At 47.0% G+C, this 14,737-nt stretch overlaps 1 protein-coding gene across 2 annotated transcripts in view; it reads left to right on the top strand.

Moving 5' to 3' along the window:
• The first annotated feature begins 288 nt into the window (after window positions 1–288).
• ADGRD1 (adhesion G protein-coupled receptor D1) overlaps window positions 289–14,737 on the top strand; it is a 270,737-nt gene continuing 256,288 nt past the window's right edge. The window contains exons 1-3 of one of the 2 annotated variants that reach the window (XM_081842242.1): window positions 289–1,486; window positions 1,612–1,648; window positions 12,188–12,271. In XM_081842242.1, coding sequence (XP_081698368.1) covers window positions 1,433–1,486; window positions 1,612–1,648; window positions 12,188–12,271 — 175 coding nt within the window. In that variant the 5' untranslated portion in view covers window positions 289–1,432. The remainder of the gene's footprint in view (window positions 1,487–1,611; window positions 1,649–12,187; window positions 12,272–14,737) is intronic. The other variant, XM_081842243.1, reaches the window with a different exon arrangement.

Genomic DNA, 14,737 nt, shown 5'->3' with positions numbered 1-14,737 from the left:
CCGGCGGGAAGGTAAACGGTGTTTCTGTGTGCTGCTCTGGTTCACCAGAAGCGGCTTAGTCATGCTCGCCGCATGACCCGGAAGCTGTACGCCAGCTCCCTCGGCCAATAAAGCGAGATGAGCGCCGCAACCCCAGAGTCGGTCACGACTGGACCTAATGGTCAGGGGTCCCTTTACCTTTACCTTAATCTGCAGTTCATGAATGGAAACCCAGCTGTTCTTCAAACTCTTCCCTTCTCTGAATTTTGCAGTGCCGTTGTCCAGCCAAGTAATGTCCACAGAAGTGCATATATTGGGTTGAAAGGTGCATCAAAATGCATATATTAGTGAAAACAGAATGCAAAAATGCATTATATCAGGAGAAATTGCTTTGCCAAATGTGTGCATATTTGACAAAATTGCACACAAAAATGTGTATGTTAAGAGAAATGGTCGCTAAAGTGCTGCTGAATTTTTGTGAGGACTTGAAAAAACCCAAACTGATATGGAAATCAGAATTTAAGATTGGAAGAATGAGAAATGGAGAACAACTGGCAGATTTGCTCATCCCTATTAAGCTTGCATAGCATTGTAACAAAAACTCCTGTTTGCTATCTCTCTCACACACAGAAACCTAAACTGTGGTTCACACAGATTTAAATTATTATTTGCACTCGCTTTGTCCTTCTCACATGGCATCTGTTTAACTTTTTCTTTTTTTCTTTTTGAGCTACCTCCTCTTCCAACAACTCCCCCTTTCCTTCTGACTGGCTGGTGTTAGGACCCAGCAAAAGAGGCTGGCTGGTAATGCGATATAGAAACAGAGTACCCAAATGGGACAAAGTTTGAGCAGAAAGCATGACATCATTTTGACTTTCTCTCCACCCAAAGAGGACTGGGATGGAGGTGTAAACTTCAGCCACCCAGTTTGTACGGGAAGAGAGCAACTCAGTCCAGCCCAGTTTCTGTGGGAAAGAGGAAGAACTGAGAGCCTGGTGGATAATCAGAATGGAGCTCCTTCATTATTGATCAGCCCAGTCCTCACCCACTGGCTTCAGACAGAAACAAGATATTTCTAAAAAAGGGTGTGGAAGGCAGAAGACGACGCTTGGGAATAAGATCTGTGGGCAGAAACCTGCACGTGTAACTTTCCAGATTCTTTCCACGGGATGGTACCGATTTCACTTAAACTATTCATCCTTGCTCAGTTCTTTGGAATTTAATTTACCAGCCACTGAAGTATTCCACCTTCAAAGGAAAAAAAAAAAAGCATTTGTTGTTGGGCATCGGCAAGGGATCACCTCTTCTCCTGCGAATGGATTATTTTATTTGATCCTGCCTGGAAAATGCCCCTCCGAAAAGAATACAAACCTGTGCAGAGAGTTAATGTTTTGTGAACCGAGGAGAACTCACTGGAGAGTTTGCTTTGGTTTTCACTTCCAGGACAGGAACTATGGAGAATTTGTTGTCCCTGTTGTGTTGCCTCTCTCTGCTGGTTTTATTTCAGGTAAAGGACCCCCATGGAATTGACAGATTCACCCTCCACCTTTCCCCCGTTTTTTCCCTCCTTTGACACTTTTGCTTCCTTGTGCCATATTCATATAAATCTATTTTGTTTTCTTTGACACACAGGTGTATGGAAACCATACCTGGCTACGCAAACACCCAGGTAAGGAACGTTTGGTTTTTGCTGGTTTGAAATGATTATAATCTTTGTAATTGCCACAACACCGCTATTTGTTGGCTGATGGCTTCTGTTTGCGCAGGCTTGCTAGCTAAAGTCTCAAGTTATCTCTCTTCTCTGCCCTTCACCCTAGGGTCTCAGAGTAGATCAAAGCAGTATAATCATGGAATTAAAAGCATGTAAAATCAGTACCTACTCTTATTTTCATGATTGTAAAACATTTCCAATCAAATGGAATATGTTAAACAAAGCACAAGAAAAATACCTAAACTACCCGGATCAGCTTGCAACTTAAGATTCCCAAAGCACAGCAAATGTAGAGACTTGGTCTCATGGTGCAAGCAAATTGGAACAGATTGCTTGGGGTATCAATATTGTTCGGGTGCCAATAAACTAGTAAGCAATGTGAGAGGTTATGTTCCTTTAGTGGCTCAAAGGCACAGGTTTTTGGATCGTGAACACACTCCTGAGATTATAAGGACCAGTGTGATGTAGTGGATAAAGTGCTGGAGATCTGGGTTCAAATTCCTACTAATCCATGAAACCCATTGGGAACTATTGAGCTGGTCACTGTTTATTTACTCAAAGTTTAATTTCAGTCACTTTTAAGGGCTGTGCCCTCACAAAGCAACATACAAACAAGAGGGAGGAAACATGTTAAAGTGAAATAGCCATGTTAGCAAACATACAGAATGCTTCAAGAAGCTTAAGCTAACCAGACTGCGTTCTCAGTTGAAGGCAGCATTGAAGAGGAAAGTCTCCAACTCTTGTCTAAATGCATGTACTGGCGGGGGCGAGGCACAAATCAATGGAAAGAGAGTTCCACAGTTCTGGAGACACCACTGAGAAGGCCCCGTCTCATGTGCATGTCAACCTAATCTACCTCCCAAGTTGTTGTGAGGCTTACAAATATTTTTCCAACCACCCAAAAGCTCCATACAGTTGGAATTATAGGAATGTAGTTAAAAATAAATCTATAGATTAAAAGCAAAGGGGCCGTGTGTCCTGGCCCCTTCATAAAAATGTAAGAAATGGGGGGGGGGGGACGACAAGAAGTACAGTGTAGCTGCAAAAAGTCTTGGGACAGATTCCCCCCTCCCCCATCCATTTAAATGCATTTGTTCATCAACAGCCAGAACATTAGTCAGGCGAGGAACCATTAAAACGCCTGCATTTCCTCCAATAGCAGCATTGGAGTGGAGAGCAATTCTTTTGATACAGAAAATGGGATGGGGGGAAGGGGTTAAACAACCTCCTATTGCATCACTCTGTTCAAAGCATCAATTCCCACCCAATGCCACATTTCATTTCTTTAAAACCCAAGCACCCCTCCAGTGACACAGCCAGGAAAAGTGTAGTTTTGCTCTTCGAGACACATGGATCTGGCCCAGATGGATCTGCAGTTAGGGATGTGTGAATCTGTCCATTTCAGTTCCATTTCCCATATTCCCACTTCTGCTTGCAAATTTTATTTTTAAAGTTCTCATGAAAATTCCTCTGCATCTTAGGGCACATTTCTCCTAATATTATTATTATTCTCCTAATATTATGGGAGGTCAAAGTCCTGGCAGAGGACGTCAGGACCGGGCCAGATGGCAGGGTGGGAGCAGGAACAAGAGTCCAGAAGCCAAGGGTCAGAGAGCCGGGAGTCAAGAAGCCAAGGGTCCGAGGATCAGGAAGCAAGGAGTCAAGAAGCCAAATGCAGCAACGCAGGAAGCGTGTTGCTGTGGCAAAGAGCCAAAGGGAAATGCTGACCTTATATCCCTTCCCGGCTCTTGCCACCAGGTGCAGTGAGTTACCAAGTGGCCTCCCCTGTGCAGCCGCGCCTTGCCTCTTCAGAACAAACTTAGGAAGGCCCCTGTCCTGCAAAGCTCTACCGGCCACAGGGCCTGGCTCCTGCATGCACTCCAGACACACTGTAGTTCAATTGTACAGCATCTACCTGAATTCACTCCTGTGAGATAGGTTAAGCTGAGTTCCAACTCTCCCCACCCCAGAGGCAGGTGAAAAGTGAGACCTGCTGGCCATAGTGATGTTTGTGATTGGCTGTGATTGGACAACAGAGAGGAGGCACAGAAAAGACTTGGGAGACTGTCTTGAATTATAAGTTTATGAATATGATTGTGGGGCATAGGACCACTGAGGTAGAGCTGTGGGTTTTGGGGTGCAGGGGGAAAGATAGTGGTAGAGCTGTGCTCCATCTTGCCCCAGTGAGCAGGCTCCTTAATGAACTGGGAACCATACTCACAATCCCACTTGCAATGATCTCGGTTGCGGTTTCAGAGATGCCGAAGACTTGTTCCACGCTCTGCTGCTATTATGGTTGCTCTGAAGCTCAGCCTCAGCACGAGTGGCTGGTTTGCAGCTCACTGTTAAAAACCTCTCCAGATCTGTTCACGCAAATAACATCTGCTTTTTGTGGCTGGGATGGATACTGTAAGTGCCACATGTTTTATAGACTTGGAAAGTCCAGGCCAAGCATTAGGCCGTTTCCTGATACAAATCTTTTCAGAGTCTCCACAGGAGCTTTGATGCCCATTTCTTTTTTCTTTCTTTCCTTTTAATTAACAACTGTATTTCTTCAGGATGTATTATCCTGCAAAGAAAGAGAAGAGGTTGACTCCGTTGCTGCTGCTTTAATCCTGCTCCATACTTACTCTTTCTTTACTCCTACATCAAAATTAATGAGCTGAAGGATGGTCCTTAAACGGTAGGCTTAAAATGTAGAGTGGTTGGTCTCCCTTAGGAGAATGAAAAAAAATCAGTGAAGCAAGGACTGCCTTTGCCTTTCAAATGGTCCTTTAAAAATGCACATTCCATAAGACCTTTCCTGAATAGGCTACTTCTCTCCTGATTGCTGCAAGTTCCTTCTCAGTGAAAGGAGATGTAATTTAAAAAAAAGAATGGTAAAGATGGTTTAATATTGCTGCGGTTCCTGTCACTAGGCAGCTCAATTCTATTGATTTTCTTTCTGTTTTTCTTTTAAAAAGGTTGTGTTGTAGGGTATGTATTGGCTAGTACCCATGCCACCATCAACACATTTCATTATTAGCATGATCCCAGGACATGGCTAGGGATCACCGTAAGAAAATGCCTCTTAATTTGTACGTGACAAATTTGAAGGGAGTTAATGGTAATGTTAGACATTATTTGCAGGTTTTGAGGGGGCTTATTGATTTGCTGCAGCAGTGACAGCATTCCTTTCCTTCTCTCTTTTCAAAATGACTGTCGGTGGAACTTAGACTCATAGAATTGCAAAGTTGGAAGGGACACCAACCCTCTGTAATGCAGGAATCACTGCTGAAGTATCTTTGACAGATGGCCACTCAGCCTCTCTTTAAAATCCTCCAAAAAAGAAAAGCCCATCACCGTCTGAGGTAGTTTATTTCACTGTCAAACAGCTCTCACCACTGGGAAGTTTCCCCTAATGTTTAGTTGGAATCTCCTTTCCTGTAATTTGAATCCACTGGTTTGGGCCTTACACTCCGGGGCAGCAGAAAACAAGCTTGCTTCATCCTCCATGTGACAGCCTTTAGAAATATGAAGATGGCCTTCACATCTCCTCTTCTCCAGGCTAAACATACCCAGCTCCCTCAAGCATTCCTTGTAAGGCTTGGTTTCCACTCCACTTCTCTCAGTGGAAGCCCCCCCCCCATGACATCCTCAAAATGACATCGTGAGATCATTGTTAAAGGGACATGATGGGAATTGCTATTATGCAACAAGTGCAGGTTGTCTTAGCAAAGAGGGATGCGGGTGGCACAGTGGTCTAAACCACTGAGCCTCTTGGGCTTGCTGATCAGAAGTTCGGCGGTTCAAATCCTCTCAACGGGGTGAGCTCCCGTTTCTCTTTCCCAGCTCCTGCCAACCTAGCAGTTTGAAAGCAGGCCAGGGCAAGTAGATAAATAGGTACCGCAGTGGGAAGGTAAATGGTGTTTCTGTGCGCTCTGGTTTCCGTCACGGTCTGCTGTTGCACCAGAAGCAGTTTAGTTCTGCTGGCCACATGACCCGGAAAGCTGTCTGTGGACAAACACCGGCTCCCTCGGCCTGAAAGCGAGGTGAGCGCCGCAACCCCATAGTTGCCTTTGACTGGACTTAACTGTCCAGGGGTCATTTACCTACATTTTACCTTATTACCAAATGAGCCAAGGATGTTTCTTTGCAGTGATATGCCAGAGTGGATCAGATGATATTTCCTGACACCTATAAAAGCCAGATGGGTCTAACTGTAATTTTTTAAAATAAAAATTCTTGGATCCTGAAACAGACTTGATTCTCAATGGCTCTCAATGGCTCCCATTCTGTTCTATTGGGTAAAAATGAAAAGGTTTGGTGTGCTTTTGCGGTGGTGGTGGCACGAGTCTGCCCTCCTATCTCCAAAGGATTTGGGGTCTCCAAAAGCAAAGGAGCATGTTTAGTGTCCGATCCCAGTGGTATCCTTGACTTTGGTCCCATCTGCGCTATACATTTGAAGCAGTATCACCCCACTTTAAACAGTTACGGATTCCTGAAAAGAATCCTGAAAACTGTGGTTTCTTAAGGGTGCTGAGAATTGTTAGGAGACCCCTGTTCCTCTCAACAGAGTTCCAGTTCCTAGAGCAGTTTAACCACCAAACCTCCTTTCTAGGGAATTCCTGGAACTGTAGCTCTGAGGGGAACTCTCAGCTCTGTTAACAAATTACAGATCCCAGGATTCTTGGGAGGGAGTTGTAACTGTTAATAACTGCATAATAGTGCTTTAAAAGTATTGTGCATATGTGGCCTTAAAACACACGGCTTCCCCCCAAGAATCCTGGGAACTGTAGTTTTCCCTCACAGGGCTATAGTTCCTGACACCCTTAACATGCTACAGATCCCAGGACTATTTGGGAGCACCCATGTGCTTTAAAAGCATGGCGTGGATGTGATATTTATTTACTTTCTCACAGTTATGTAACCAGCTGCCATCAATTCCTATAGCGGGGGAAGCAAACCACCTCCCTCCTGGGCCCAGCTGGCTAGAGAAAGAAGGGTTGGGGGCATTGGGGAGACAAAGAGAGACAGAGACCCCACCCTCCACCTTTCACTACCTCATAGGTTCTGCCGTTTATGAGGCACAGGGGACAGGTTCGAAACACCCATGAAAAATGGCTTCTGTTTTATTTCAAGTGGTGATCTGAATTTTTACAAGGTTTCTGGAATGTTTGGACAAGGTGTTCATTGCGGGATCATGGGCTGCAAGTCATGAAACTTCACAACTTGCTTACTCTCCCCCCCCCCCCACGTCCCTCCACCCTCGCATGCCCTTTTCTTTCCCTCGCTCTCCTCCAGGGACCTGGGAGAGTGCCAGGGCATGCAAACAAAATATACAATTGGAATAGGTTCACTTCTATTCTTTCATAAGAAAGATTCTGTTTCCAGATTATATATGGGTATTAGTGAGCAGCAGTCTGTTTCTTTAGCGCTGGGTCTGCTCATCCTTCCTGATTCTTCACAGGCAGTGTTTCACACCGAATATTTTATCTGTATTGCTTTGACTTAAAAAAAAAACAAAAAAACAGACACAGGATTTCAAATAGACTTGTTGATTTAACAATTGTGTGGCTTGAATGCTTACGCTGCAGAACAAAGTATTAAATCAAATTCCATCGTTCGCTTGTACCAGCTAACTCTCATAAAATCCATTTTGCAGGGTTGCACTCCTTCCACACAATGTGGATGGGCCGCAGCTTAGGATGGATGAGTTTGTCCGTTTCAGTTTCTCATTTGTCTGATCTTATGTTCCGTTTCCCATATTTCCACATCAAGTATGAGATTTTTATCACTGTTATTGCTGCTTATTGAATTTCTAACCCACTCTTTGTCTCCGTGGCGGCGAAAACCCCCAGTGTTAAAACAATAAAATTAAAAGAAGCTAAAAACATTTCAGAACATTATGAGCACCCCAGAACATTTAAAAACAGTTGCATATCCTCACAACTGATAATGTCAAGGTCGGCATCAAATACTTGGGTCAGCAATAGGCCTGGGTGGGGTATCAATACTTTGCCAAGGACTGGTATAAGGGCCAGTATATCCTGGGTGAAACCACCACCACTCCTGAGTCCCTCTGCCACCAGTGCCCAGCGTGCCGAAGCAGAAACCAGCTGCAGCCAGGCGCTGGTGGAAGAAGGGGCACAGAAGCGGTTTCACCTGCAATATACCACCAGGTGAAACCGCCATCGCACTCTGGCCCTCATACTGCTGAGGGAAGAACAAGTTACATTGGCCAGGGCCAGTGTAGCTTGTTCCTTCCTCGGCTGTCTGCGTGGGCAGGTGGCTCCTCAGTGAAGAAGGGCAGGTGGAGCTAGATGCCTTGTCCCCGGTGCTGCGAGGCACCAGGGTGAAACTGCCCTAGCTCCAAACTGTGATGGTTTCACCCCAGCACCTTGCAGGCCGGAGACGAGGCAGCTTGCTCCCAGGGCCGTCTTAAGCATATCTGGCACCGTGGTGCAAAGATCCCTCCGGCACCCCCCCCATTTCCCAGAGTTGCTGACCTTTTTAAGGGAGGACGGCGCTGCCAGCGATCGATGTGCCCAGCTTTGCGGGGCTGGAGGAGGTGGGCAGCGGCTGGAGGGCAGCTCCTCTGGTGGGGAAGAGGCGGAGGCTGGATACGGCGGCTCCCGGCTCAGCTGGCCGCTCCATGCTGTGGTGGCCATGGCAGGCGGAGGCTTTGAGAGTGGCGCTGCTTTGGCACGGCATGGCGGAGGCGGGTGAGGGCAGCGAGCTGATGCTGGGAGGCACTGCATCCAGCCTCCACCTTTTCCTTGGTGCCTTCCACAACTTGGAGCCCTGGCGCCCTGTGCCACTAGCCTCTATGGGTAAGACTATGCTTGCTCCTCCCTTTCAACATCGCCGAGGCCTAGTCAGCAAGAATATTTTAAAGGTTTTTTGGGTTGTGTTTTGTGGAAGTGTGAATTAATCAGAATTTTAATGCAAACCAAATGGAAATTCTCTCTCCCCCCCCACTTGGTGGTAGAGCAAATGGTTATCATGAGGTATTGCTTCTTGTTGTTACAGCACATGATTTGCCCCTCCAACTGACCCAGCTTCAGTTCTTAGCATCTCTGGGCAGGGCAGCAAAAGTCTCTTTGTTAGGACTGCCCTGTGAGCAACAGTCAGGTGACTGAGGAGCCAGGAACCTGGGCAATGGGGCAAGCCAGTAGTCAGGACCAGAGAACAAGCCAGGAGGCAGAAGCAAAGATCAGTTTAGGTGCAGGGCCATAGCTCAGTGGCAGAGCATCTGCCTTGGATGAAGAAGGTCCCAGGTTCGATCGCTGGGAAAGACCGCTGCTCTGAAACTCTGGAGAGCCACACTATAAGCCCTGGTGGCTGGCAGTGACATAGCATGGGTTGCCCGGGCCCAGGCAAATATTGTGCCCCCAGTGGCAAAGATGAGTATGTGCTTGCAGATAGGTACGCTTTAAGTTTGCACCACAGAGGAATCAAATGCAGCAGTTGCACCAGCGGATTGCAGAGTCTATTGAGAAACAAAGTTACCAGCGCTTGTGCAACAATAGTGGTCTACTGGAGTAAAACATTTCGCCAAGGGAATAGATAGCCCACTAAGTGACTTTAACTTGGCCCTACAGTTGATACAACCCATTGTTCCAAGCACACCCAGTTTCCCTAACAGCAAACCTTTAACTAGTAAGTGGTACTTTAGCCCCAGAAGTCCTGGATCTCTGGCAGTGATCAAATTTGCTATTTTAGTTCCAACTTTGCCGGTGCTAAACTCCTAGGACATTTTCCCCTGCTGTAGATAACCTCCGTTTGTTTCTTCAGAATGAAAGAGGAGGAAATGATGTTTATGCAGAGTCCCCAGGGAGCTTCCAGCTGAATAGATCTTCTTTACCAATTTCAACCCGTGCTATCTATTTATTAAAGCGGGTCTTATTTCTACAAAAGCACTTTGAACTGGTATTGTGGGCCCTTAACATTTGCAAGAATGTAGAATCAGAATCCTCCCCCTCCCCCACCCCCAAGCTCACAAAGTGCTTCTGGCTACGGGTGAATGTGTGATAGCCTTCTAAGAGGGGAAGTTGTCTGAGCAGAACTTACCCAAGGTTTCGGGCTGCCTTAAGCGGGTCCCAAGTAAGCCCCCTCCCTGCTTGCTAGGGCCAATGCTTTAAAATGTCTTCCTGTGCTATATAGACACCAATCCCTGCCTTCATCTATGCCTCTTCCCCATGCAGGGCCACCTGAACCATCATTTTATACTCCTGCATGGAAGGACCAACCAAGGCCTACTAGCCATGATGGGCTTATGTCCGTTGTCAGAGGCAACATGGCTCTGAATGCCAGTGCTGTTGTACTCATTTCCTACTTGTGGGTCTGATGGCCTGGGACTTGGGCTCAGGCTCGGAACCAGAGGGGTCTCAGTCCGCACCACATCCTTTGCCTCAGGTGGCATCTGGACCAAGTCTGGGGCCTTATTCTGAAGATCCCCAGTCTGCACAGGTTCCCCTGCGACAAACACCAGCTGGGCCGAGTCAGGGGCCTGAGCCTGCCCTGGCTCCAGATGCGGGGATTACCTCGCTGCCTTCAGCTGGGCCATCACTTACAGCTGCTCTACTACCGGTTGGGTCAGGGGAGGCTGAGGCAGCCCCTGGGTCTAGTAACCCACCGACATCTCCCAAGCTGCAGAGACTCAGGTCTGAGAGAAGGAGAGACCTATGTACTCGCAGGAGGAGTGCTTGCCTTCGGGCGATACAGGGAGATGAGTCACTGGGGGATCAGGACTGGCCGTTACCCTGACAAAGATAAAAGGCTGTCAGACCCTGCTCCAGGTTGCGGGAGCAACATTGCTGTTTGCTAGAAGCTGCCTGAGACCCTGTACCCAACCTAGCCTGGTTTCCTGCTTGGGCCCTCTCGGACTGACTCTTTGCAGAATCCTCGGATTTGGGACCAGACCTGGACTGCATTGCTCGGGTTCACCCCCAGGCCCAGCACAGGGGGCTTCCCAAGGGCATTTGGTTGGGCACTGCAGTAACAGTATGCCGGACCAGATGGGCCCCTGGCCTGATTCAGACTCTTCTTACATTGGTATTCTGCAGCTATGTTGTCACTGGGAAGCAAAAGCCCTTGGAGGGCTTGATCTTTGTTAGCTTGTGCACTTCGATCTCAGTGCAGATGGCCATCTGCAGCTGAATAAAGCACTTAAGGAAACTCAACATTACTGATTAGCTGCGGGGCTTATTTATTTGCTGGTAGGAAGCAGAAAGCAGAAAACAAAAAGCCACAGATGTTCTCTCTCTGCGTGTGCACATGCGCGCAGAATGGTGGAATTGTTAAATGTTTGCTTTTCCAGATGTTTCTTTGCAGATTGAGGCCATTCTTCCACATCTACCCCCCCCCATGGGATTTCATGCAGTGCTAGTCTTACTCAGAGTAGACTCATTGAATGAAGCAAACATAAATACATACATTGTGTGGCAGCACCTACCCTTGGAAACTCCTTCCCACTGTATATCAGTATTGTTAATTTGTACTTCACCTTCCCCCCAAGTGTCTCAAGGTGGCTAACACAGGTCTACCCCTTGCCATTTAAACTCCACAACAACCCTGTGAGGTTGGTTAGGCTGAAAAGCAATGGTTACCACTTCATGGCTGGGTGGGGGTTTGAACCCCGATCTCCCAGGTCCTACTGCAATATTCTAACTACTACACTGCACTGTCTGCCTCATTTCAGACTATCTTTTCATGACCCATTGAAGACTTTCCTCTTTCAATGCCTTCTGAGTAGAGATTTTTGGTTTGTTCAGTAATCTGAGCTGGTACCTGCAATGGATTTGAATTGACTGTATATGTGTTATTGATGTTGCTTTTTCTTTTTTTTAAAAAATGTTCTCATCTCTATAATTAGCTTTTAATTGGTTTTTATCTATTCAAACGCTCTGCATATGTTTTTTAGTACACTGTAAATCACTTTGAGGTGCCTCATGGGAAGTGAATCACAAATTAAATAAATGAAATGAAATGGAAAATAATGATAAGGGAACCAATATGTGCTTGCTTCATTTGCTGGAGAGGAGTTGATCCTATTCCCATTATGCTCAAGAGAAGGGTTGTAGCTCAGTGGCAGAACATCTGCTTTGAATTTAGACGGTCCCAGGTTCAAATCTTGGTGTCTCCAGATAGGGCTTGTTTATTTATTTCCCACCTTTCTTCCAAGGAGCTCAAGGTGGCACAGGTGGCTCTTCCTCTCCCCACTTTGCCCCACAACAACCCTGTGGGGTAGGTTAGGCTGAGAGACAGGGGTTGGTCAATGGTCACTCAGTGAGCTTCAAGGCTGGAATGGCGGATTTGAACCCTGGTTTCCCAGGTTTCAGTCTGACATTCTAACCACTCTACCACACTGCCTTAAATCCTGGGAAGCTGCTGACGGTCAGTGTAGACAATACTTGAACTAGATGAACTCAATGGTCAGACTTTGTATAAGACACTCCCTGCATCCCTGTGGAAGACATCTTCAAAGCAGTCCTTGACATTGTGTTTTCTTGACAGGTTTTGATGTCCTGGCCCAAGCATCGCACTATTGGCCTCTGGGGGCTGTGGAAGGAATCCACGAGTTGCGAGACGCAAATGGAGGTAGATCGAAGAACGGTGATTCCCCACTCCCTTTAGAGTGACTTAAATCTTTATGAAATTCAGAGTGTAAGAAAGCAAGGTTGAGAAACACTGGCTTTGTGGGGTACCCACTTGTGTTTGTCGATTGGCCCAGCAAATGTTTTGGACCCAAGTGACCTTTTCTGTTGGCATTTCAAACCACAGACGCCATTGATCTTTGGTGGGGAAAGAGGTGGGCTGGTGACCCACACAGAACTATGCTTTCAAAAACAATATTGGTGGGTGGGCAACCTCATGAGCCAAACTGAAACGTTGATGATGGGTTCGGAGGGGCAATGATAACCAGCTGTGTTGTGTGTGCTTAAAAATTAGTGGTGCCTCCGTCACGTGGAAACCACATGGGATAAAGCTATGCATTATTAACACAGTTTGGGGGTATTGGGTGTGTGTGTCTCTGTGGGGTAATACATGTTTGCCCCACGTCTGAAAGTGGTCTTCCTCCATCCCCCAATCCCAAGAAGGCTTTTGTTTCATGCTGTCCTTTAGATCCTGCACTGAAACTCATTTTTGTTTGTGGACTGTGGTTGGATTTGTGTGTGTGTTATGTAAATATAGGCACAAAGCATGCCTTTTCCCTTCTGATGATGCTCCCTGTGGTTCGTGTTTGGATAGGAATGTAAGCACCCCAGGCTGGTTCACAAATGCATGGGAATCGCACTTGACTTGGTACCCCATCATGAGATTTATCCAGCGTTTAGACTGGTCCGCAGAAGCAGATATAGCAATGAGGGAGGCTTGGACAGAACCACTTTTGACTTCAGGGTGCATGTGTGGGTTGAATGCTCATAAAAAGATGCATGTCAGGGAGAAGTGTGTCCTGTTCTAAACCTCTTCTCAGGACATGCTAATTTTCTGTGTTGAGTTGTTCACCCAACACATACAATGTGTAGTGTTCAGTTGTCTCTCACCACCACCACATGAAGTGGTACAGTTCAGAAGTCCTTTGACCACTTCATCTCCCATTAAGACTGAACCTTAAAGGTGGCAGGCGACTATATGAATAGGTACCCTCACCCTCTCCAATGAAATGTGTTGATTCTGTGACAACTTCCCATGATCAAAAACTTTTCTTTATGGCAACTGATACTCTGTGATGGCTCATTCAGACATGCAACAAGTTACTTCTTGGTCCAATGAACAATGAGCATACAGTGTCTGAAATTCGCTTGGCGCCAGGTGCATTTTGCACCTGGCTATTGGCCACTTTTGGCGGGACGCGGGTGGCTCTGTGGGTTAAGCCACAGAGCCTAGGACTTGCCGCTCAGAAGGTCAGTGGTTCGAATCCCCGTGACGGGATGAGCTCCCGTTGCTCAGTCCCTGCTCCTGCCAACCTAGCAGTTCGAAAGCACGTCAAAGTGCAAGTATATAAATAGGTACCGCTCCGGCGGGAAGGCAAACGGCATTTCCGTGCGCTGCTCTGGTTTGCCAGAAGTGGCTTAGTCATGCTGGCCACATGACCCGGAAGCTGTACGCTGGCTCCCTTGGCCAATAAAGCGAGATGAGCGCCGCAACCCCAGAGTCGGTCATGACTGGACCTAATGGTCAGGGGTCCCTTTACCTTTATTGGCCACTTTGTGAAGATGCCCAGGTGTCAAGGTGGCACTGACACCTCTACCATCTGGAGGTACATGCCTGAGGATCTTGACTGTTTCCACACACTAGCAACACATTCTTTGGAATTCTATCTGTGATATTTTACCTACACAATCGTAACGAATTTCAGGAACCAAAAAGTCATATTGAAAAATACAACTTTCAAGCTCTCTGTCTCTGGCAGCTAGGCATTCCATTTTGGCAACTGTAACCCTGGTTTAAGGAGCCATTTGACGCCTAGCTTACATATCTGAGTTTCTAACACTGTGAAGCATGCATATGTGAACCAGGACTAAGGTTGCAAAACCTACACACGCCTCACACAGGAGGAAGTGCCATGGAACTCAGTAGGCCTTACTTCTGAATGGACAGTAGTAAGATGGGGCTCTATGTATTTTTTGGTTGTGTAACGTCATAACAGCAGGGAGCCTGCTTGGACATGGATGGGAACCTGTGGCTGACTGGATGTTGCTGGGCTACAGCTCTCGCCATCCCTGACCATTGACCTTACTGTTTGGGGCTGATGGGAACTGTAGTCCAATAGCATCTGGAGGCCGCCTGGCTCTCTAGCCCTGTCCTAGAAGGTCTCCTTTCACGGATGCCACAGCAGCAAAATCACTGCTTTGATATCACTCTGATTATATGCATCTCTTCCTTAGGTAGTGTCAGGGAACTGCCATCGGATCTCAGGGGGGTGGAGAGGCTCTCGGATGCTGGGGAGGGAACCAGCAGGGAAAGAGGAAGAGCTTCCGCTGAGGAAGAAGGGGAGGAGTCGGAGGGAAGGCTCAGGGACGCTTCCAGCGAGACCAGTGGAGAGAGCTCAGGACCTCCCCT

Source organism: Podarcis erhardii, assembly GCF_964252035.2.
Source record: "Podarcis erhardii genome assembly, chromosome: 15".
Classification (NCBI taxonomy): Eukaryota; Metazoa; Chordata; class Lepidosauria; order Squamata; family Lacertidae; genus Podarcis; species Podarcis erhardii.
Note: the sequence above shows the minus strand (reverse complement) of the source record. Positions and strands in the feature narration are given on the sequence as shown.